This window comes from Artemia sp. Qi Xiang Cuo, chromosome 9, assembly GCF_049724085.1.
Source record: "Artemia sp. Qi Xiang Cuo chromosome 9, ASM4972408v1, whole genome shotgun sequence".
NCBI classification, from domain to species: Eukaryota; Metazoa; Arthropoda; class Branchiopoda; order Anostraca; family Artemiidae; genus Artemia; species Artemia sp. Qi Xiang Cuo.
The window spans coordinates 74130414-74156530 of record NC_142802.1 but is presented as its reverse complement, the minus strand read 5'-3'; the positions used below and the strand labels follow the sequence as shown (position 1 = coordinate 74156530).

The following is a 26117-nucleotide window of genomic DNA, read 5'->3' as shown; positions in this document are numbered from 1 at the left end:
GAAGGCTGGGAGGGAGGGGGACTAGTTGCCACCAAATCTCTTTTGACTTTTAAAAGCTGAATTAAAACTTTCAATTCCTAGTCATTTGAGTCCCCTCCAAAGTTTATATGACCACCTCTTCCATAAAAACCTCATACGCCACCGCGGCATAACTTAAAGGTCTAAGGCGGGGGCTAGTTGCCCTCGGATCTCTTTTGACTCTTAAAAATTTAACTATAACTTTCAATTTCCAATTAAATGAGCCGTCTCCGAAGCCTATACGAGCATCCCTTTCATAAGAACCATATGTGCCCCCAGAGCATAACTTATAATGCCTGCCCCCTGAACCTGGGGGTTTTGTTGACACTGGAGGTTTTTTTCTGACCTTTGAACTATTTTCAACAAAATTGCTATCTTAAATTTTTTATTGGACGGGTTTGGGGATAAAGGCCGCGGAGGGGCTAGATGCCCTCTGATCAGTTTTGACTCTTAAAAGGGGCACTAGACCGTCCGATTTCCAATTGAAAGGAGCGCCCTCCGAAGCTTATGCGACATCCCCTTCCATATGAAGTGCCTCTGGGAAAAAATAATAAATAATAATAAAACATTGGAGCCGTATGACCTTTAGTATAGGCAATGCTATAGCGTTGCCTCTGGCGGAAGGTTTGATGATGACAGGTCAGGTCAAATTAGGTTTGGTTTGGCTAGGCTACTTTGGGTTAGCTTAGGTTTCATTTTTAATCTATGGTTTATATTTAGAACCAAATTTAGCCTAACCTAACCTAATCTAGCCAAACCTTACCTAAACTAACATAATCTCACCTATTCTAACTTTAACTTTTACCATCATACCTTGCATAAGACTGAAAAAGCTGACTCGCAAAGCTGATTGAATCCAAGCAGAGAAAAAGGAATTTTTGGACATTCACTAGTGAATGTAGACATTAACCAAATGTAGGACATTCACTGTTACACACACACACATATATATATATATATATATATATATATATATATATATATATATATATATATATATATATATATATATATATATATATATATATATATATATATATATATTTTTATTATATATATATATATATGTGTCTTAGTCTATACAGAAATGGAATAATCACACTTTTGTTTAGATGGCCTAAATTTTTTGCAATTTCTTTTTTAATTGGTATAAAAGGTGATTATATACATTTTCGGGGGAAGAGGTAACGATAAAGTAGGAGTCAAAAAAGCAAAATTTATTCAGGGGGGAGTGAAAATTTTTAGGAAAGTTTTTATCCGAAAAGTGCAAAAATGTTCCTTAGTGCTGCATAGTTTTGGACTCTTCCTGTATTTTGGTTTCCTAGGCAGTAAGATGACTGACAGCCCATGCTCTTCTCTATAGCCGTCCTTGTTCGTCCTGTTGTGTTCAGGTAAAAGCAAGTATATATCTTATTATAAAAAGAAAATTCTTATTGAGAAAAATAATCCACTTCCTGGAAAGCCCGGGGATGGGGTGTCAAAAATAGAAATTACCCGTTTGTAAACAGAGGCTTCATAAATACATTGGTAATGAATAGAAGGTAATAAGTAAGTCAAAAAGGTAATATTTTGTTAGCGTTGTATACATTAAAAGAAAATGATTTTACTGGTGGACCGGAGTTTTCATAATTGTGAGTAGCGGGTGAAGAAAGATAACTGAGAGCGTTGACCAGAACAAGAACTTACTGCTAAATTTGCAGTATTTGAAAACAGGCAATGTAAGTGTTTTTGAACCCAAAGGCCAAGAACGACAGAAATCCACGAATGGTCTCTATTCTTTCCCTGGGAAATTCTTTCCCGAGACTCTCGCTGAATTTTGTAAAAAAAAAAGAAGAAAGAAAAAAAAAACTTGCAGAAATTTGATACAGGTAATAAGCACATGTTGTCTTCCAATTCTTTATGTTTAAAAACCCGTAGAGGCTGACTCGAAGGTACTTGATCATTTGATTTAGGGAGTTGGCTTCTCTTTTTTTACGCTAACTATTTTCTTGGGCCTTTTTTGTTGCCCCAAACCTAATTTGAAACGAAATCTTGGGTCAAATGAGCCTTTGACCCTAAATTTTTTTAACACGGCAACTGCCGCAGTGGCTAGAATAGTTTAAGTATAAATAACGTATTTCTAACCTACTTAAAGAAAGTATTTAAGTATTTCAATTTATTTATCATGTGCTTAGGCATTCTTGACGCTCAGCCATAATGTATATCAAGTACTACCCTTCTTTTGAATTAACGAGACTATAACCAATCTTGCATCATTTTTTCCAAGGCTAGCAAAAAATGAAAGAATAAACTTGTCACTAAATTTCAAATTCAACGTTCTCAGACGCTTCTGTTTTAGAATAACTTGTAAAATTAGTTTAATTTTATTGAAAGCTCATTTATTTTAGGGCTTGGAGTTAGTCGCTTCCCTCAAGTCAGCAAGTCTGTAGCCCTTCCTACATCAATGCCTCCAGCAGAGCTTCAAAAAATCGCTCAGCATGGGATACAAATCATTGAAAGCTTGGTCAAAAGGGAAGCCACGGGATATTTTCCTTCCCGTAGAGCTCATTCAGGGCAGATGTCAACCACATATGCTCATTCGGTAAATCTGAAGCCGAAAGAAGAGTCGGTTAACCTAGGATACAAAGCTATCAAATTAGCGGAAGTTACTAGGGCAGTCGCAGACAGGTAAAATAATTTATTTAATGCTCTAATCCACATACAAAAAGTATATAAGACAGACCTTCAACTGGCATATCTTATGAATGTTAAAAAATGGGTTGGACACTAATCACTCATTGAACCTATTTGTAATGAAAGTACTAAATGCTAGAAGACTAAGTTTCCATGTATATTAGAAGATTAATTTATTTAATCGTTTAGTTCTGGTTTATTACATTAATTCATCATGGAAATAAAAATCATAAGTATTCACAGAAGAACTTATATTTACATCATAAGTTACTTTAATTCCATGTAATTTATTTATAGAAGATCAAATGGTCTGCATAGGCTTGTTTTTAACAGGTAACATTCACAAAAACATTTTGGGATGAAAATAAAGACAGACGAGTACAAACCCCAAATTTATCGGCTACCAAAATTGCTCAGTTGGACATTTGTATCATATATACATTTTGTCTTTGCTCTTTTCCTACTAGGGAAATCAAGCAATTTTCCACGAAGATTCTTATTAAGATAAGGCCTGATTATAGATCAGCAGCGATAATTCAAAACGCGTCATGTGATATTTTGCATGACAGAGGTATACAGCGACTCCCACAAACTACACAACATTTATACAAGGTTAAATAAACATTGTTTACCAATGTTTATTGGTAGGTTAAATCTGTTTTCTTCTGCATTATTTGTTCCTAAGATCTCTAAAGGTTTGTTGGTTGTTTTTTTTTTCAAAATTTGTAATATCATTTTTATCCTAGAAACAGTTCGGAAGAGGAGATTATGATATCAAAGTATTCTTTCCCCATCTTAAATGTTTAAAAATTATTTCCTGGGTTCTCACTAAAATTGGGCCTATGGCACCTAGACCAGTGCTCCTTGGGATCTAAAATCAGTGTAACAGCTTACTAATTTTGGGGTTCAAAGGCATCTGAAATTTGGGTCGCAGCGTTCTAATTTCAGAAAATTGGGAAAACCAACAAACAAAATAAATTAGAAGATCGTACCACCCCCTATACGTGTGGTATACTTTCTGTAAAAAGATTTGGCTAAATTTACTTCAGAACTAGTGATGGCGCATAGGATTTCAAATCGACGTTTCGGTTGCAGGGTATTGTCCTCACAGGGACAGGTAGCAAACCTGTCACCCAAACGTGTGGAAGCGGAAATCGAACCCCGGGCACAGCTATACCAAGGAGAGTATCAGTCCACTGCCCTACCACAGGGGTTATAAATTTTACACTGTATACAAAATATACTGTGTACATGCCTGTATATTTTGTAGTAGGTATTACATGTAGGCTATACTTTTTAGGCAAATATATGTTTAGCAAGGTCATATCCTGGAATTTTGTTCATATCCTGGGGGGGGGCTACAAAAAGTAAACTTTAATAAACGTATCCAAAACTTTTTTTATATCCATTTTCGGTACATTTTTATGAGTCGAGCAGATTTTTTTTTGGGGGGAGGGGGAATCAACCCCCTAGCTCCCACCCCTTGACTCGGCCCTGACATTCAGTATTGATATTTTTCATTTTGATAGTTATGGGGAATGGAGGTTCTTATGTAAAAGGAGATTTATCCCTACTTTTTATTACATCTGTATAATTCATTTATTTCTTATTAGCGTGATGGTTTTAGTAAGTGATAATCCTGTCGGTACCCTGTATTCTTCGGAGGTAATGTCTGGTCATCTAGGCTACGTTGTCAGTTTTCTTCGGCTGTTTTTAATTAGCAATTGGCATTCTTGATTTTAGACAACTTTATGTATCTTCAGTGCTAAGATTAACAAGCTGCTGCCCCGACCTTAGATCAGACAAGCCCCGGCCTATCTACCGAAGAAATGGTTTAGTTTTTACCGACATTCCTTTGACAAAGAAAAAACGGTTTTTGAAGGTCCAATGAAGGCACTTTGGGTCTAGTGACAGTATAATTTATTTTATATTGATTTTATCTCATAACTTTATGCAAATTAAAACTAACAAAGCTGATCAGCTTTTTGGAAAAATATCCTCTCCATAATCAGGGCACATTCAAAAGTGACCAATATACAATAAGATAATATCGAAGTAACCAATCTATATGATTTCAAAATCAAAAAGATTTTAGCTAGTAAAAGAAGTTATAAAAACTTATTCACCAAACCTAAGTTACTATTTTAAGTTCTTAGTATATTTTTACTTCCCAATAACCTCCTTCAATAATCACCATGAAGGTAGACATTTTCAGTAAGTATATAATACACTGAATGATAGTACACATTAATGTTCCAAATTTAGAACTGTGTATTTATTTATACTGTATCATTGCGTATAAACTGAGCTATGGAAAATTCTTAATGAATCAAAAATATTTGAATCAAGTTGTTTTTGACAAAAAGGAGGTACTCAGATTTGGAATTTACAGAGTAGACTCTTTTGCAGTGTGAATTCGCTACCAGCGTGGAATTTTTCTTTCATAAAATAATCAAATTTTTTCATAGTTAGCGCTACTTACTAGATTACAGATCAATGTCAAAGAGATGTCGTGTCGAGTAATTTCTGTATAAACCGATTACAATTTTACCGATTTGAATTTGAAAATTTGATTACGGATATTGATTAGTAATATTGACCACAAAATGGGTGGTAGTAAGGAAAATGTATAGATTTTGATTTTGAGCCTTGTATCTCGTTTGATGAGGATATGGGTGAGGTTAGATCTGTTTTCAAAAAAAAAATTTGAGCTCATTTTTTCTGAAATTTTAAATAAGGAGAAAAAATACATTGCGAAGCTTATAAGAAAATTTTAGATCTGATGAAAGACTTTGAATTTCTTCAAAGGATTTGGATCATGTTACGGACATTCTAAAGGTTTTGTAGTTATGCGCAAGAGACCAAAAAGATCCAAGTGTGTCATTTATCGAACCCTTTGAGATCCAAGTAGGCTCAAGCATATTTTTTCGCTTGCATCACAACTTACAGGTGCGGAAGTTTGGCAGAGTGATTGAACAAATTAAATAGTCGATTCTTTCCTGATCCGGGTCAAAAGCTCGGGATTAGTTTCAGCAAACCTTGCCTATATCTTATTCTTCTTTACAGCCAATGGGGCCTTTGAGGAAATCAGTGCGTTGCATTTTTAGAGTGACTTTCTTTTTTGTTCGAAAATATATCTAATCTTGTCTTATAATCAATTATTTTGAAAAGTATTCTCAAACACTGGTTGCTCCTGATTAAGATATTTTTGTATCAGCCTGACCTTTCAACCAACCTAAACAATTATGTTTTTGAACTAGGAAAAAGGAAAACGGCAACAGCTAAGAAAACCAGTGACAGCCATCTCAAAACATAGTTAAATCGTAGTAAATCACCGGGATTACATATCACACTCCGATCGCATACGATGCATCGAGCACTTAGTCGAATTCAAAACTGTGAAAGAGCTTATCAGCATGGAATGTCTGGTTCATATAAATAGTATTTCCCCTCTAAAGATTCTTTACAGAAATCAATGAAACATCTGACTAAAATAGCTTTTGAGCAAATACATAAAGAAGAATTCCAGCTTATGAATTTTTGGGGATGCCGCTGCCATTAAATAATCATTTTGAGCTTCACCAATGACTCAATTAATATAAGAATAACCGTTCCCGAGTTTAAAAAATACTTTTAGAAATTTCCAGAGGATTATCAGATGGTTGATCTGGTCCTTCATATTTCAAAGCGTAATGTTGTAATTTTCTATCTGAGAGATTCTTTTGATATTGTAGTAGAAATGAAGTTTGGACTTCTATCAGTATTTTTATTCCCAATTTTTGCACTGAGGACAGTTGAGCCGTGTTCTCGACCAAAATATTTGCCCAGTTTTCTTCTTTTTTTTCTACCTGCTGTAATTTTCCTCGTTTTCTCTTCGTTAATTTTTTTGCTATGATGGTGGAGCACTGTTCCACACTTTATATTTAGTAATTTCTTGTGATTTAGGCCTGCTGAATAATTCTACTTTTTCTATATTAAATAAAGTGTATTTTTAGTCTTGCTTAGTATCTTCTGTATGTCCCCTCATTGACACATATGGTTTATTTAACTTAAAATTACGAGGCTGTACGACCCATGCAAAATACTTCAGGATCTAAAAGTGTAATTGCGCAGCTGGAAAACTGACGACCTGTGGCAAAGTTGTATTTCTGAAGTTATCGTGTTAATAAAGTGTCTTTACCTTTTCCACAAGCTACCTTTTCCCTACTATCTTTTCCTTCCTCTTCTTCTTCCTTCTTCTTCTTCTTCTTCTTATCTTTTTCTTCTTTGTCTTCCGTATTATCAATTTAACACGATGTAAAGTCCTTGGATGTTTCTTATAAAAAAAAGAGTAAAAAGTTATAGCGCACTGTAAAAGTTGACTTAGCATTGAATAATCATTTGTAATTAAATGAAAGGTTACTAAGAAACGTCCACGACAATCAAAGGGGTTGGGGAAGAGGCCACTTGAAAAAAATTTCAAATAAGAATATTATTGAAGGAAGTGAAAAACGAAGTTCTGAAAAGGATGCGGGGAAAGACCTTTTGCAACCGTTTGAAGATTTAAGCAGTTTTAGCTGTTTAAAGCTGTTTAAGTTTATTTACAGTTAAAACAGTTAAAGCTGTCTTAAGGTTTATTTTCCATGTCAGCACAAAAGTAACTAATCACCGCAACGCCGAAGAGCATAAGCAAAGTCATAAAAAAAATGGTTTGAACACAAACTATTAAAAAAAAATATAAGAAAAGCTGAAATTTATTACTTAAATTAATGAGAGACAATGCAATTGTTAAAAAAGAAGGTAGGCAGAAATAAAGAAAGGAAAGGATCAAGGGATTATTTGCTTACCAGGGGAGCAATTTGATATTGAACGAGGGGGGCAACTGCAGTTTTCCAACCCCAGTTTATCCCTCTCCCCTGGCTTGATGTTAGCCCCCTGCCAGATAAAATTTAGCGTCTTAAAACATATTTAGTGTAATAAAGCTGCTCAATTTCACTTGATTTGGGAAAATCTGATCCAACTTCGCCCCTCCCTCCCAGAATTTTGACAGTATTATCCTCCTTATCCTCATGGAGCTTTTTCCTAGTAACGAGGGAAAAGATTTGTTGGTACATTTTTCTGGGAAAGACGATGAGGATATACGTGGAAAAAGGAATAAAGGAAAAAACTCGCACGTCACTCCTCGTATGAAGGAAAAAACCTAGCAAAGAGTTAGATATTTGAATCGACTATGGAGTTCTTGGCAGCAGCCAAATAACAGATTGAATGGAAAATGAGAATTAATATTCTTTATCAAACAATGTTTTCGAACTAATTGTTTAAAAATAATGAATTCTAGATTATATCTCCCAGCACATTTAGCCGGAACGGCAACTCAACAGATAGACGTATCAAAACACTCAATTAGCAGAGAGCTGTGACTTACGGCCAGTGCAGTGTATCGACTATAGCTTTCCATATCGATCATACGACGGTTCTTGTAACAACAAAGAATATCCTAAATGGGGAAAGGCTCTGACACCTTTGGAAAGACTTCTACCACCAGATTATTACGATGGTGAGTAATTTGAAATGTTATTTCGGTATGTACATGCATCCAGGGGCATGACCAAAAATTTTGTCCAGAGGATGGGGGGAAAGGTAGCACCAAATGTTTTTAGGCGCGGAGTATTGAATATTATGATTAAAATATACCAAATTATTATGATCTCCCACCAGATTATTATTTTGGTGAGAAATTTGCATTATTAGTTTGATCTATACATGCATCCAGGGGCATAACCTGAAATTTGGTCCAGAGGATGGGGGGAAAGGTAGCACCAAACCTTTTGAGGCGCGAAGTGTTAGATTATTATGATTAAAATATACCAAATTATTATGATCTACCACCAGATTATTATTTTGGTGAGAAATTTGCATTATTAGTTTGATCTATACATGCATCCAGGGGCATAACCAGAAATTCAGCCAAGAGTATACGAAGTTGACACCAAGTCTTTTCTGGGGGGGGGGGAGAATGTAGTTGATATCTTGCAACAAAAAGAATTGCATAAATGTGGAAAATCGCTGACAACTTTCGAAAGACTTTTACCCTCAGAATATTAGGATGGTGAGTAATTTTAGTCCTCCATTTTATCCATACTTGTGTGTTGGAAAAGGCGTAAGCAGAAATTTAGTCCCAAGATGGAGGATAATTCTGAAAATATTCTGGGGGTGGATTGATGTTGATATATTTATCGGTGCATTATTATTATTGGTACTGGTGTATTATACACCACTCACCCAAGTTTACGCTGTGTAAAACTCGAGAACAAACCGGTTTCTTCGTTACTTAGAAACAGATTTGGGCTATATATTTTCCTATTAGGGGGGGGAGTATAGCGGGTCTGCATGCAAAATGTGTTAGGTACAATTATTCTGAATATTATGAAGTAAGAATTGTTTTCTAACTTCCAAATGTCCAAATACTCCCCCCCCCCAATGTGCAAATATATAGCCCAAATTATATATTTCCCATCTATGCTCTCCCTTGTTTTTGTCTTGATTCACGCTAAGCTGAAAGAAACCAACGAACTAACCGGTTTGTTCTCGGATCTTATACAGCGTAAACTTGAGTGAGTGGCGTATAATACACAAGTACCTTATTATTATAGTGAGTAATTTTAAGCGTTAATATGATTTAAACATTCAGGGGTGTAACCAGATATTTGGTTCGGAGGGGTGGCCACACTTGGAATGTCCTGAGGGGTACGATTAATTTTGTGTCCTGTAGTATTCCGTAACACAAGAACCCAGTTGGGAAGGGATTCAGACCCCGGCCCATCTAACTGCCTGTCCCTTCATATATGAATAGGCTTGTGACTTCTGAAACCCTCAGTTTTTTTAGCTAATAGGGTTTGGTGGGACCAATTCTAAGTAGCAAGTCAAAGGGGACTTTTTTCGCCGTCAAAGACCATTTATCCTTGGGATGGTTTGATCCTCGGTTCGTGAGGTCTAAGACTGAGGACTCTGAGATTTTAGACATTTTCTAGATTTTTAGGGAAACATTCTGGAGAAATCAACCTAGCAATATCAATCCGACTTTTCATAAAAAAATTTATTTTCATCGATTTTTCTGAAGCTTTTATCGACTGTTCTAGTTGTGCCTTTAGACTGTCGAGACACAATCCAAAATTCTGATGAAGGTGTGGGGACGGATTTCTGAATTATTGTCATCAGGATATTTTCCAGAAGGGAAAGCTGACCTGAAATTCAAATTCGTGGGAAGTAAGAACCTTTGTTCTTACTACACCCTTGTGGAATCAGAGCTAAACACGACCTCTGAGCCACTAGAATCCCTAAATTTTGTTCACGAATGCATACAGAAGAGATTCCCATACCTGAGGTATACTCGGTGGAAAGTAAAAGTAAGACTCCTAGTGGTTAGAAACTCAATTTCCGATCCTACCTTTTTTGGGGGAAAGTTTGTTTCTGGGAGTTCAGGCTTTGAGCTCGGTGCAATCTTTGTGGGTGAGTGTGAGCCTGATAAGCTCTTTGTGGAGAAGAGGCACCCCTAAGCTAACCTTCTACCATAGCTTCGTCTGGAGCCTCCAGAGGCACACAGGGCGTCAGTTAAAAGCCTACAATATCTTTCAAGGTGAGCCACTGCATACACGTCCTCCAACTCAAGAATGAGAATCTTATTGAGGGCTGTCTAGTCATGTCCGTGTGTCCTACAAAGCCTGTCCTTGGTTTTTCTTGGTGATGGTTGCTTCCCGGCTTAAAGCGAGAGAACATTTTCAGAAGTCTATCACTTAGCTCGTGTAGGATATGCCGAAGGCATCACCATCTTCTTCGTCTCACAGCGGAGGCAATATTTGGTTGGTCCGTGCGAGTAGTTTGCTGTTGCTGACATGATCTTTCCAGCACACAGGACGTCAGTGAAAAGCCTCCAATATTCTCTATGATGAGCAGTTGTGCACACGTCCTCCCACTCAGGAATGGGACTTCTGTCAGTTCCTATATCCTACAAAGTGGTTTCTTTGATTTTTCTCGGTGACTGGTGCCTCCCGGCTACTATTAAAGGTATATTTTCGGAAGTCTATCATCTGGCTCATGTAGGATGTATCGAAGGTATCACCATTTTCTTCGTCTCATAGTGGATGCAAGGTCTAGTTGTTCCACACAAGTATTTTGTCGTGGCTGACATGGTGTTTTCACCTGGTCCTTGATATCTCGCGAACACAATTATTCCCGGTAATTAGGTGTTTTTTAATGTTCTGTTGCTAACTTTAGAAATTGTAAAATTGGAAATTGTACCTAGCGTCAAATTTTTGGGAAGGGGTTCCAAAATCCTCGTCATCACAAGATCTTCCAGAAAAAATTGTCGAATATTGACCAAGCTTAGTAGAAATTAAGAGTAAGTAAGTAGTATGGTTTTAGGAAGTGTCTACCAAATCAAGCCTGTTCCTGGGGGGATGCTTATTGAATTCTTTTACTCAGAATATTTACCAGAGGGGGTAGACAGATAATGACTAAAATTGATGGAAATAAGTTCTGCTATTTTGTGTGTGCTATTTAGGACTAGTATATAACCCTAATTTTATGGAGAGGAGAATGGCAGAGATCCCTTTAAATTCTTGCTATATTTAGAACTAGCAGAAGTGGTTATCAGATATCAACCAAACTTGAAAGGAAAGGATAGCAAGTGCCCTAGTTTCACTTTTGCAGGGTTCATAACCATTCTAACCTCTAGAGTTTCTAATTCTGGTCATTTCGATATCCACCAGAGTTGGTTGCGGGTTTACGACCGATCTTGGTGGAAAGCAATACCAAGGATTTAGTTATGCCTTTTGCAAGTTTTTCATTAGTACAAATTATTAGTAGGTGTTGATGAATTTAGAGAAACGTGGTGGGAAGTATGAACTAATATAAAAGCTATACTTCTTAGGGATCAGGCAAAAATCTAATTTTTATACGGAAGGAAAAGGTATGGTGGTTAAAAAATCTCTCATTCAGGACACACGGAAGAATGGGGCCTTGAATTTCTGCCAAAATTGGTTGGAAGTAAAATATGGATTAAGTGCAATAGTTATGATTTTTGGGGGTCATAACAACATCTACCAAATACATTCGTGTAATAACGACAACTACAAATAATGGTGTTGAATCTCGATCAAAATTTGTAGGAATTAAAAACATAGTTCCGTCTTTTGGATCTATATCTGACTCAGCCTCTTTCATGTCAAGAGGTCCTTGGATTCTTTTCTTGAGGTCATTCGCCAAAAAGTATTGGTGGATCTCAAAGAAACTCAGTGGGAAGTAAGAGTTATCGTCCTGCATATTCCTTTGTAGGTACAGACCAGTCCTATAAATCTGAAGAAGATGTTCCAGTCATGCCTTTTGGAAATCAGAGCACAATTCAAACTCTAAGAGGAGGGAAACGGGTCTCTTTATACTTATTTTCAGAACAGTAACCAGAACAATTTATCGGATTCCAACGGAACTTATTTGGAAATTAAATTCGATCTGCTATTTCTAAAATTTTTCAAAACAGGGAAAGATTTGAATTCCATGTGGAGGGACTTCATTCTTATCCGTTCAAGACGTTTTTCAGAAGTATTCGTCAGATCTTAATCAAACTCAGTGGAGCGCAATAGCTAGTATCATAATGTAGCCTTTTGGTGGTCTGGACTGGTTTAAACTTTTGTGGGAGGCAGTGGAAGGCTCCCTAATTTTTTGTACCCGGCAGGTCTGTCAGTAGTAGAAATTATATCCCAAATGAAGTTGCTGGTCTTCCTGTTAGACAAGGGGTTCAGGGGTTAACTCCTCAATAAGTGCTTGGGAAATTGATAATTGTAAATGGCGGCCTAAACATTTACTGCACCTATTATATTTACACCTCCCCTTTACTAGGGGAAATCCTAAAGTTTTACTACACAAGACCTCTTAAAGACTGAACATCTGTTTATCTCTGACTGGAGACATGGTAGTTTGCAACGGCCTATTGGGTTCTCATGTTCAGAATCCACGAAAAAAATATTTCTTATTCCTCAAACAAGAGAGTATATCTCAATGTTCATAACTTTTCAGTAGAGAAAAAATAAGGTGTTTAAAATCTTTTTTCAAAATCTTTTTTGAGGGAAATCTGAAGAAATTACTATAAGTATTTGAAGAAACCTGCATCAATTTGTTGTATTGTTTACTAAACTATGTTGATATTTTCTTTAACTAGAGGTACTGAAACATTTTTTCGTTAATCATATCCTGTAACCCATACTTCTATGAAATAGATATACTTCTTAAAAGGCAAAAAAATAGGATATAATTCATAATAAGTCCTTTTTTATTATGTTTATTATTAGAAGTGAAAATGCATTATCATACCTAATCAAACAGGCCGTCTGATATTTTCAAAGTGTAGCACAATGAAAATAAAGTTTCAAAGGTTGAAAATAAATTTTCAAGTGTTTCACGAAGTGTTTTCTCTTCAAATATTTAAATAGAAAACATCTTTTAAAACGTGCTTGTACCTTAGAAATTTAATACCATCTTGATGCCTAATTTATAACATTAAGCAAACATGAGATATGGTAATTTGTCTTTGGTAAGAAAGGGAATAATTTTTCCCCCTATCAAGGTCTGTTTCCTTACCACCTATGAAGTGTTTTGCCTCTACAAACACGGCCCGTTATCAAAGATTCTTTCTTTTGTTTTGCTTTGTTTTTATGACACATATGACGCTGCCGGTACAGATGCCCAATATTCCGTAAGTCAATTGCCTGGTTTGACTAGTTTCAATTTATTTGTTGAGCCTTTGCTTCACAGTCTAGGTATCTATATAGTAATGACCGTTCCTACCTTCTCCATTGAAGATTTCTGGGACACAGCATGTCCCCTATATATCTTTTGGGCTCCACCTTCCCGCGTGCGCAACGAAAAAATTTTAGCGATGCCTGGTCATACTTTGCGGTTGAATTATAGCTAAGATTATCCACTAACTACAGTGCTATCATTATTCACTAATATAGACTGAATAATTATTGTAATAAGTTTAATTGTGCAGCTGTTTTTGCAAAGATAAAAGACTTTGTTTAAGTTAATTAATACCTACACTGACAGCCCTTGCTCTGAATTCTATGTTAAAGTTCAAGTTAGCTACCAAATACTAGACTAGCTCTATCTCCAAATACTAGAGTATCTTGAAGTAAATAGCCCAGTCTACTTTATCTATTAAAATAGATGGCCTTGGATATCTACAGCATGTAGTGAGAAATTTTGTTTCTGCAATATGAGCGAGAAGCTATTTTTAAACCCAGTTTGAAATTTTCTGAAAATATCGATGACTGATGGTGTGAAAATTGTTTTAATAGTAAAAATAGCAGTTGAATACTAAAATGCAGACGTAACTTTGCAATCTAAAACCAGACCAATGGGAGGTCTAGCATTATTCGTACTTTCAGATGTCCGCTCTAGTTTATTTGACACGGGTGATTGTTGTCTTACAATTAGGGTTGAGAGTTGGATCTTCATTAATACGTATTTGCCAATAAATTATGCTAATGATCAATCTGATAAATTATTCGCCCTTTCTGTACAAAAGCTTGGTTCATGTTTGGGTAAAGTTAAGTGAATAGGCTTGCCCTGCATAATTTCTGGCGATTTTAATTGCGACCTCTCAGAATTTGGGATTCATCAATCAGCTCGTACATCAATGATAATGAGTATGTTTGGCGATTATTTTAGCGTTCTGACGAAAGATAGCGATTTTACGTATATATATATATTTATTTATGCCCGCTTATAATGGAGAAATGGAGAAAAAAAAGCGGAGCACAGAATGAAACAAAAAAAGAAGAAAAACATGTTCAACACTAAAAATTAAATACAGGTAATTCATTCACAGAAACAGTTGAGTCAGCGGTGAGTCGTAGAGTTTACTGAGGGATCGTCTTGAGGCTCTCCGTTCTAGATCAATCACCTTGGTTGATGGATCAAGGATTCCATATATGGATGAGATCTCCGTGTTAGAAAATCTCAGTGGAAGTCCCAGCAAAAATTTTGCAAATCTGTAGTACGTGGTTCGTATTTTTCAACGCTCGGTGAGGGACAACATTTCCCACAAGGGTGATATATACCAGATGGCAGGAGAGACGACGGCGTTGAATAGTATGTACACAATTCTGCTCGAAATTCTACTCTAGATCATATTGCTGTGTCCCACAATATTTTTGCTGAACTGGTGAAGGTTATTATTGACTATCAACAATCTGACCATCTCCCTATTACATCTTCTTTGTAACTCCATGATTTCAAAGAACAGAATAATTATGTGACTCCTCCTAGAATAAAAACTCGTCGTGATTGGGTTAGAATCAATTCGGATTTACATGCTTCTTGTACAGGTTATATTCTGAGTAAAATAGGGGCTCCTTTCCACCTTTTGCAAAGGTCAACCAAATTGCCAAAAATGAAGTGAGACTTTGCCTGGATATGTATGTAGTCGACATCAGCCATGCTCTTTGTTTTGCGAAAAACCAATCTGTACCGCTTCGGAAACTCCATAAGAGTATTATTCAAAGCTGGTCTTCGAACCCTGATCTCGTAGCTTCTTGCCTTGAAGCAAAATTTTGGTTCAATGTTTGGAAGGATTGTGACCGTCCATTGACTGGTGCTGTGAATCTTGTTAGTCTTTTTACAAAGAGAAGTTTTTCCAAGGCTCTCACTCTTCATCGTAGAAACCTAGTAAATGCCAAATTGGCACGTGCTAAGAATAATAAAAATCTTCTTTTTAGAATTATTTCTCGCAAAGATAGGTCTCCACTATTTTTATCTGCGGCTGACATTTCTGATGAGGAATGGTATACCTACTATGAATCCGTATTTGCTGCTCTTGATCAGCACCTTGAAATATTCTATGAACCTGAGTTCGGTCATTTCTTTGCTACCAGTCCAAAATACATTTAAAATTTGGTGGGGAGGCATTAATCCAACACATGGCACTTTTAGTGCCAAGTGTTTTGTGCCAATTTTTACACAGCGAATCGTACCCTCTTCTTTCTGCATTGGAGACCTTATCCCAATTCCCAAAAAAGGAAAAGTGAATCCAAAATATTCATCATTCTGACCTTTTACGGTGGCGACCTCCTTTTGCAAGGCCTTCGAGTTTCTTTTCCGATCTGAACTTGAAAAGATGTGTTACACCTCACCTCACCAGTTCGGGTTCAAGCGGGGAATAGGTTGTGCTGATGTTCTTACAGTTGTAGCTAATGCACTAATTGATGTCGAATCTTCAGGAGAATGTCTTGTTCTCGCTATTTACGATATCAGACGCGTCTTTGATTCCCTTATCCACCCAGTTATAATCCTTAAAGCGGTCAAACGTGGAATGAATTTCTCGGTGATTCACTGTCTTCGAGATAAATACTCTTGACTTTGTGTTCGTTTAAAACTACCTCCGGATAAAAATATGCCCCCTGTTGCCCGTAGGAAATTCATTCCAATCTTAAAAGGTGCACGCCAAAGAGCCGTATCATTTCCCAATCTTTTCAATAATTGTGTTTTGGATGCTCAAGACCAGTGCCCCACATCTCTGATTCTATCTTTTCTGAATCTGTCTCTAGTGTGTTATGCAGATGATATTTTGAATCTCAGCCGTACCCTCCAAAGAATGAATGAAAACTTTGTCACACTTAAACAGGAGTATCTTAAACTTGGTCTTTGTTTCAATCCTGAACAGTCTGAAATAGTGCTTTTTAACTCGAAAGGTAAGCCACTGTCCCTTATAGCGCTAGGGGATACCATGGTTAGAGCCGTTGACCACCTCGTTTATCTAGGTCTTCCCATTGGTTCCTCGCTACGCCACACCCAATCCCTGCTCCTAGACCATCTCACACGACGTATATCTGTTTCTTATGCACAAATTGTTTCAGTAAAACTTCGATTCTACCGCTTACTATTAGCTAGCCTTCTCAATGCCGTAGCTTTCCCTCAAGTTTTTTACATTGCCCCATTTTGGAAGCTGTTTACTAGAACTGATTGTCTGAAAGTCCTGTCCATTTTCTTTCGGTTTGCTTCAGTTGCCTCCTTGGCATCGAAATTCTCCTTTAATCAGAAAATTCAAACTTGCGGATCTTAATCTTGCAATCCTTAAATTAATTGCCAAACATAACAGAAAATTGGATCCACAGAATGATTGGGACCCTGTTTTAATTCAATAATGCTCTAATTCAATAGTGTTCTGTTTTGTTGTTGGTCTATGTCAGTGGTTTCTTGTTCGTTAGCTTTTGTTTTGTTTCTTTTCTTTTCCCTTTACTCCATCTATTCATTTTTTGTGATTGATGGGTTTTCAATAAATAATAATAATAATAACCACAATGCTTTCTAAAAACAACACTTTATTTTAATCTGATCTGACTGAATGCCAAGTAGTGCATGACGCTTTTGCGAGATTAATGGATAGTTATGTACCTTGACCACTGTCCCTTTGTGGCGCTGTGATGTGTCCTATTTCTGAAAAAAAAATTCATGACTGTATATATACCTAGTCTGTGCTTTGCTTGAAGGAATCAAAATCAGCAGATGGGTTTGATTTTAAAAAAAACCTGATGGAGACGTCTTCAAATACACATGTAGCGTCGTTAATTGTGCCCAGCAGTAAGAGAAAAAGTAAAGAATTTTTACAAGCAATTCTTTAAAGTCAAAGGAAGTCTAATCTGCAATTCAGACATCGGCTTTCAGAAGAAAAATAAGATTTTTATCCGTGAGCATTAGAGTCTTGGAACCAAAAGAAAGACTGATTAGATCGTCTTTTATATCTTTTTTAAGGATTTAACAGACCTTACCAAAACTTACGTTGTTAGGATTTCACTCAAGTATTGGTTTGTTAAGAGTTTTCATTTTCATGCCAAAAACAAGAAAATTACACTAGATAACTCCGGGAAAACTATTGTTGTTAATAACTACAACGGAATCGCGCTATTTGTCAAGATTGTGCCCACAGGAACAATTTTCCTAACCATGCCCAAAAGTATAGAACATTTCTCATGGAAATCTTTTATTTCCGGATCTTTGAGTTTTATGGAGATTTTAGGGATATGGGAATACAAATTCTTTCGGGGAACTTTCGGGATATTGGGAACACCGTATTTAAGAAACTTTAAATATGCCAAATAAATCAAACATTTACCACTACAGCAGGTAAAACCCACAAATATTCAATCTAAGTACCTACCTTCGTATATTTGAAAATTAAATATAAGGAATCCGTTGTTGGTGATAGCCATTCTATGTTGTCATCTATGCATGATACTAAATTAGTTTTAATTGCTTTTATTGTTTTTTTTTCAAGGAATATGGAGCCCAAGGTATCGACCAGGAATGCCTTCACCGAGAAAGCTTAGTGAAACACTTTTTACTGACATTGACGTACCGAATAAGCATATCAGTATGTTAACAATGCATTGGGGACAATTTGTAAGCCATGATATATCACATGTACCAATGTTCAAGACATGTGAGTTTTTATATTTTTCTCTCGTACTTTCTCTCTCTCTCTCTTTCTCTCTCTCTCTCTCTCTCTCTCTCTCTCTCTCTCTCTCTCTCTCTGTCTCTCTCTCTCTCTCTCTCTCTCTCTCTCTCTCTCACTCTCTCTCTCTCTCTCTCTTTCTCTGTCTCTCTCAATCTATCTATCTATTTACCTTGCAAATGAAACTATATCGTGTCAAGATTTCTTGTTAACATAGAAAGTACCTAAGTAAGGGATGCATGTGGCAACTCTTCAAAGAAAGACAAGTCCATATCCATCGGAAAAGAGGAGATTAGCTTAAACTCAAAATTTTTGGAGGTAGTAGGCTAGAACTCTGACATGTAAAGACCTATCCAACCCATTGACTTTAAACTCAGACGATGCAATAGCTGTTAAAAAATTGATTTGGTTCTTTGTGTAATACTAAAACAAATTAAGCAGCAAAGGCTTATTTGAGGTATCTTGGATTGCAGTAAGACGCTACTTGATGCCATATCTAAGTAAATTTATCCAACTTTTGAATATTATATTTAAGCACATATATTTTAAATTTGCGTATAAATGTATTTTGGCAGACCAAATATAACTTTTTGGCAAACCAAAAGTAGCAAAGCTCTTAACCTTTTTGACAAAAATTTTCTCTCCATGGGCAGTGCTATTTTTAGAGTGACCCCCTTTCACCAATGTAACATGACAATATAAAAGAAGCAAGGACCCGTATGGTTTCAAACATTAAACTGCTTCAGATAATAAAATGTAATACTAAGAACTTAATAACAGAAATACAATTAATCTTTGGGTTTTGAGAATCATTTTACTCTTCAGTACTTCACTGCAGTAATTGCAATGCACTCAAAAATGTACTTTTAGCACTTAGAGCACGATACTATAATAAACGTCAGCGATGTGCTAGTGATCACAGGGAGCATGTTTCAATGAGAATTTCTACGGGATCATTGAGCAAAAATCTCATGTATATGCTGCGAAAAACTTCCTTAACTTTCCCTTATTTTGCAACTTTCCTTTGCTCGTAGAGTAAATTTAACCACTTAGACCATAGGCTACTTTGTGCTTCTTAATAATACTAGCTGGAAACCCCTTGACGGTTGCGGTTCAAACAAGATGCATCATGCCTAACTTTTTACTAAAAGTTGTCGGTGAGATCGAGAGGGAGGTGTTAGTAGAGAAGCCAATTGCCGACTTTAGACCTCCACTAATAGACAATGAAAAGCATTGGAAGATTTCCCTACTAATAAGGCAAAACATGCGCACCTTTTTGTTAAAAAGTTAGCAGTAGGGCGGACTGGGGAAGCGAGGTGCCACTGACACACTTTGACTCTTGATTAACTTCCTACTTGTAGAGGTACAAAATACTCATAAGTGAGATTTTGAAATACTCTCAAAAGACTTCATCTTCGAGATTACGACATTTAATGTTAAGGACTCGAAAAGGGTTGGAACGTCCCCAAAGGTTAAGCGGTCTCTTTGAAAATTGCACCATCAAATTCAGCGTATCAGAGAACTCAATTGCGAGGTCTCAAGTCCCTAGATACAAAAATGGAAAATTTTGACATTGAAATTTAAAACGGACAGAAATTACTCCGTGTATGAGGGGGCTGCCCCTTCATTAATTCTTTGCTCTTTACGTTAAAATTCTATTTTTTCCCCTAATCCTTTACGAATGACTGATCAAAAGCAAAGGCAATTGGAATGGAATAAAAGCTACTTTAATGTCATAATATCCCAGGAATAGAAAAGCTGATGGGCGTGCATTTGCTTTGAACAACATAATCGTCAGTGGAAATGTCTTTAATAAAAAACATTTGTACTTTTCTTGCACACATAATTGCTTTCAGCATAGTACAATAAAACTTTAGTGCAAAGAGCAGTGGGTTAAGGAGTTCTCAGTCTCCCTCATTTAAGAAATGATTTCTATTCGTTAGTTTTTAATATCGCTTTTTACTTTCATTTGACTAAATTTTCTTTAATATTTAATTCTAAAAAAGGACTATCTATGTCTGGAAGGCATAATATAGGTTATGAAAAGAACAAATCAGCATCTTAAATGTAAAAAAAAATTGAGCCAAATTGCACAAATTATAATAGACTAGAAACACAGTGAAGACATATTTCAAACAAAAAAAACTTTTTAAAGATGCCGATAATATTAATTACAGCAACATAGTAAAACAATATTTACATCAAATAATACTGAAAGTAAAAGAGTGGACATAAAAGGAACCTTGAAAGCATATGGATAAAAATTCTTATTTATATTTTCTGACATGAAGAATTTAGGTAGCTACTTCTTCCACACGCCTCGCAGAAGTTCTGTCACATAAAGACCTCCAACAAGCACAAGTAGGACACCTACTTTTGCCTTCCGTCAAATTTCCGTCAAATTCAAAAACCTCTTTTGTTTTATGTCCGGATGACGAAAATTTAAGGACCTCCCTTCTTCTCTTCTGTCCCTCACTGGAATCAGGTTGTGCTCTGATCGCCAAATAAATAGTAAGGACACTGGTTTGTACTTCCAAAAAAAAAAAAAAAAATAGGTAAAAATCCATAGATGTTGTCATGATAAGAGTTCAGGGATAAGCCTGAAAGATAAAATAACAGTTTTTTTAATTTAAAGTAAGAAGCAACATTAATTTGGAGACAAACAGAAATTATTCTTTATACTAGGGGGGCTGCTACGTCCTCAACCCTCGTTCTTTACGCTAAAGTCTTAAAGCTCTTTAAAAATACTTCTCCTACACAATCAAGGATCTTTTTTTGAGTAGTCTTTCCTAAAGAATGTGGACAAAAAGTCAAACTTTAGCATAAAACGCGAGGGTTAAAGACGTGACAGCACCCATAATATAGAGAAGAATGTCTGTTCGTCTTAAGTTTTCATGTTGCTCCTTACTTTAGTTAAAAAAACTTATTCTTTTTTATTTTTTGTTCTTTTTTATTGAATTTCTGACTGTCTTTCAAATCATGCTTGGAAATCCCCTCCCCCTCCTCCTGTGACACTCTCCTGGAAAATTTCTCAGGAAACTTTCCTCCCCACGGAAAATTTTTCCATGGGAAGCGGCCCACTCCCCTCAGAAAATTGCTCCAAAAAAATTCTGTACGTTTCCCAATAACAAATAATACAAGTTAACAATATAGGCAAATTGCGTAACTTACAGCTCTTTCTTCAGGGACTATGGAGGGTCTTGTCATCACCAAAAGCATAGTTATTTGACCTTTCGACTCTGCTGAATAAAAATGTTATCGTAAAATGTTGACCGGATGTCTTTGGAGGAAAATAAGTGTGGGAGGAGAGCTAGATACCCTCCAATCTTTTTGGTCACTAAAAAAGGGAACTAGAACTTTTGATTTTCGTTTAAATTAGCTGTCTGTCGATCTTCTAAGACCACTTTATACGCTTGTTATCAAAATAAAAAGCCAATTCTTTTGATGTATATATTGTTATTAAAATTACGGTTTTTAGAGTTTCGGCTACTATTGGTCCGAGTCTCTTCTTACTTACAGTTTTTTACCACGAACTGTTTGGTTTTCCATTAATATTGACATTAGATGTGTTGTTTGTGTCTATTTTTTTTTTTTTTTTATAATACATAGTTTGGAGATTTGAACAATGTAGAGTTGGACTGTAGACATAGTTGACGACTTGAAGCGGGATCTGAGGCGTTTTCTGGGGGTTGGGTATTGGATTATAGTTAAAAATGAGTCATATTCTGACTGATTGTCTGCACGAAATTCTGCCTACAGTTTTGTTTGCTTACTAGGGATACATCTTGCAATTGTTTTTCTGTAATACGAAGTTATATAGTACTTTTGGTTTTATTTGTATGATTTGGTTTGATGACTTGGCTGCTGGTTTGAATGACTTGGGCTCTATGTTATCCACAGACTGTAGACTAAACAAATACCCTAAAAACAAATAAAGTGTGGTTTACTGGATAACAACACACATCGCAACTGTATTGTATATCTTATTATTGTGTTTCAACTCTAGTAAGGTTTCATATAAACTGAACACTCACAATACCCAGATAGTAGAGTTAAACCAAAACAACGACAAAACTCAGAAGAGTTCACTCCAGTTTAATTCAACCGATACAAATTTAAACTCGGGTAAACTTGAACCAGGCAAACTGAAAGCGCACAAATGTCAAGCTTCACAAGACTGAACCCGTAAAAAATTTAACGCAAGAAAGTATTTGGATGTCCCTTCCCCAATGAAAAATGAAAGCTTGGTGCCAACGAAACTAACTCAGTACGATCCAAAAAAAGTGCAACCTGTCATTTGCCTTTGGCTAATTTTGAGTTATATATGCACAAGGGGATATGCTGGTATCGCTTCATTAGATTGATCCACACCGCTCCGTCCTTAGGATGAGATTAAAATTGAACCTAAAAATACACTTCTCTTGTTTTGGGCCCCTTTTCATAGGCAGCGCAATCGCGCTGCCTAAGTAAAGAAACATGTTGGCACAATGTATTATTTTTTTTTTTTTTTTTTTCCATACCAGGGCACGTCGTAGGGAAGGAGTTGTAGTAGAAACTTGAAAAAGGGCTCATTCGATTGGAAATTGGAGTGGCTTGTGCCCTTTTTAATAGTTAAAAATGATTTGAAGGCAACTAACCCCCCTCCCAAGCCAACCATTTCCCCTAACACATCCGATCAAAATTTTGACAGAGCCATTTTGTTCAGCGTAGTTGATTTCCAGATAGAAATTATGTTTTTGGTGAGGATACTCCCCCACAACCCTCAGGTCAACGGTTTTAAGTTATACCCCTCAGGTCAAGGGTTTTAAGTTATATAAGAACGATGTTGGCACAATGAATTATCTATTATTTTTTTTTCTTTTAGACCAGGGCACTTCGTGTCGAAGAAGTTGTCGTAGAAACTTCGAAAAGTGCTCATTCAATTGTAAATTGGAGTGGCTTGTGCCCTTTTCAATAGTCGGAAGTGAATAGAAGGTATCTAATAGCCCTTCCAATCCCACCATTTCCCGAAACACATTCAATCAAAATTTTAAGATAGCCATTTTATTCAACGTAGTTGAAAGTTTTGGAAGTTAGGTCTTTAAGTTTGTAAGCTATGCCCGTGGGGGCATATAAGGTTTGTATAGAAACCGTTGTCGTAGAAACTTCAAAAAGGGCTCATTTAATTGGAAATTCAAAGGGCTAGTGCCTTTTTAATAGTCGAAAGTGATTGGAGGGCAACTAACCCCCCTCTAATGCCCATCTTTTCCCCAAACACATCCAACTAAAATTTTAGTGGCTCATTCAATTGCAAATTGAAAGGGCTAGTGCCCTTTTTAATAGTCGAAAGTGATTGGAGGGTAACTAACCCCCCTCTCACGCCCACAATTCTCCTAAATACATCCAATCAAAATTTTTAGATAGCCATTTTATTCAACGTAGTTGAAAGTATTGGAATTTAGATCTTTAAGGATGACAACCCCTCCCCCCCCCACAGCCCTCAGGGCAAGGGTTGTAAGTTATGCCCTGGGGGCATATAAGGTTCTATAGTATGCAGTGTTGTAGAAACTTCAAAAAGGGCTCATTCAATTGGAAATTGAAAGGGCTAGTGCCCTTTTAACCCAAAAGGTAAATATTTACCATATCATATTATTGAGTTACGACTAAAGTGAATATACCACTCGATGCCTTTTTATGCTCTTTACGAATACAATAATCATTTTTGTCGGCTAAATAAATTTTAGCCCCCCACCCCTATATATACCAATTCAGGGTATATATTTGCAGATTAGGTGGGTGTTGGTAATTTTATTTCTGATGTAAATGAGAGGTAAGTTTAAACTTGAATTGAAGTTATCAAGTATTTTCCAGTAGGTTGCATAGGTTGCATCAAGACATGGCTAATTGTAGACAGATAAAAGCCAAGACGGATAGTCCCAGTAATTGAGAGGCAAATGTTTAAATGGCTGGGCCACGGGTAAATGGCAGGAGTAAGCATGAATCTCTTATTGGATACATACTTGCTTGTTGGTTTTTGGAAAGGCATGCCTGCCTAGAGTCTCAGGCATGCTGATAAGGTTTTTATAAGGCATGCTATAAGGTTTTTATAGAAACCGCTGTCGTAGAAACTTCAAAAAGGGGCTCATTTAATTGGAAATTGTGATTGCTAGCGCCCTTTTCAATAGTTGAAAGAGATTGGAGGGTAAGTAACCTCCCTCTCACGCTAACCATTCCCCTAAACACATCCAATCAAAATTTTTACATAGCCATTTTATTCAACGTAGTTGAAAGTTTTGGAAGTTAGGTCTTTAAGGATGACAACCCCTCCCCTCCCCCCAGAGTCCTCAGGGCAAGGGTTGTAAGTTATGCCCGGGGGGCATATAAGGTTTTATTGTAAGCGATGTTGTAGAAACTTCAAAAAGGGCTCATTCAATTGGAAATTGAAAGAGCTAGTGCCCTTTATAATAGTCGAAAGGGATTGAAGGGCAACTAACCCCACTCTGACGCCCACCTTTTCCCCAAACACATCCAATCAAAATTTTAAGATAACCATTTTGTTCAACGTAGTTGAAAGTTCTGGCAATTAGGTCTTTGAGGATGACAACATCCTCTCATCCCTCAGGGCAAGGGTTGTAAGTTATGAGTAGAGGAGGGGGTCCGACTCCGAACAGGGCTCCTTATATGGGCATAGAATACTGACAGGGCTCCAAATAAGGGCATAGCCTCCCTAGGGAGAATGATTACGTAATGGGGTCAATGACCTCTTTTTTCCAAGGTCGATTTATTTGATGTTTCTATGTGTAATAACTCCGGGGCGAAGGTTGCACATGCGCATTGAATTCTAACGGGAACAATGTTATTGATCTAGGACTCTAGGGGGAAGTGAATTTCCGAGAACTTGATTGCGTAATCAAAGTGTGTCAGCAACAACAACAACGACCTTGACATTCTCTGAGAGCGTGCACTTACAACAACACCAACCTCGACCGTGGAACACCTGTGCTGTCGACCTCAATTCACCTATCGTGAATCAATAATTCCCCTTAGAAACAACAAATTAATTTCCCCTTTCTTGACAGATCAATCAATCAATGACATCATCTGTCACACTTTAAAAATTTTCGCCTAGAAACATTTCTCCAGGAATAGATCCAAGTCATTAATGTCTTTGCCTCGGGGACAACTCTTTTGGTCGAACTCCAAAGGATATTAATAACCAAAGGCCATGGAAACAATTAGGCAAGAAACATCTTAGCGATGAATTGTTTTAGTGCGCGAAAAGGTTTCCTATTAATTTGAAATGCGTTAGCGCAGAGATGCGAATAACAAAGGAACACGCTGAATTTGCGTTTAGGGATTATTTGGGCGAAACCGTTTTAGATAGGTTATGGAACTATTTCGGCGAAACAGATAGAGACATTTTAAAAGAAGATTTTTGAAGAGATTTTAGAAGAGAATTTGAGTGTGGTCGTTATAATACACAAGTTTCATTTGAACAGTGTTGTGAGGTCCTCTAACCCAACCCCAAAGGGTTCCAATCCTCCTACCCCAACCCCGAAGGAAGCCCCCGGTCCTCAAAGGCCCCCCAAGCTCCCAAAGGCCCTCCACCGGTCCCCAACTGTTCCCCAGGTCCCCAACTGCCCCCCCGGACACTCAAAGGCCCCCCAAGCTCCCAAAGGGCCACCGGCGCCCCACAGCCCCACCCCCCCCCCCCCATGCCCTGCCCCGCCCCCCCCAAGGCCCCGCGAGCGCCCCACGGCCCAACGGGGGCCCCAAGGCCCTCCCCCGGGCCCCACAGGTCCCCCAGGCAACCAAAGGCTCACCCGGTGCCCCAAAGGCCCAACGAGCTCCCAAAGGACCAACGGGGTCCCAAGGGCCCTCCCCCCGGTCCCCAAATGTCCCCCAGGCACCCAAAGGCCCACCTGACGCCCCCAAGGCCCACCCCCCCCCCCAAATGCCATCC

At 37.2% G+C, this 26117-nt stretch overlaps 1 protein-coding gene across 1 annotated transcript in view; it reads left to right on the top strand.

The window, feature by feature from the left end:
* The window catches only part of LOC148949021 (uncharacterized), a 127181-nt gene that overhangs the window by 33209 nt on the left and 67855 nt on the right, over positions 1–26117 (top strand). The window contains exons 3-6 of the mRNA XM_089095089.1: positions 2406–2685; positions 4305–4356; positions 8056–8227; positions 17999–18163. Of these exons, the coding sequence (XP_088951215.1) occupies positions 2406–2685; positions 4305–4356; positions 8056–8227; positions 17999–18163 (669 nt within the window). The remainder of the gene's footprint in view (positions 1–2405; positions 2686–4304; positions 4357–8055; positions 8228–17998; positions 18164–26117) is intronic.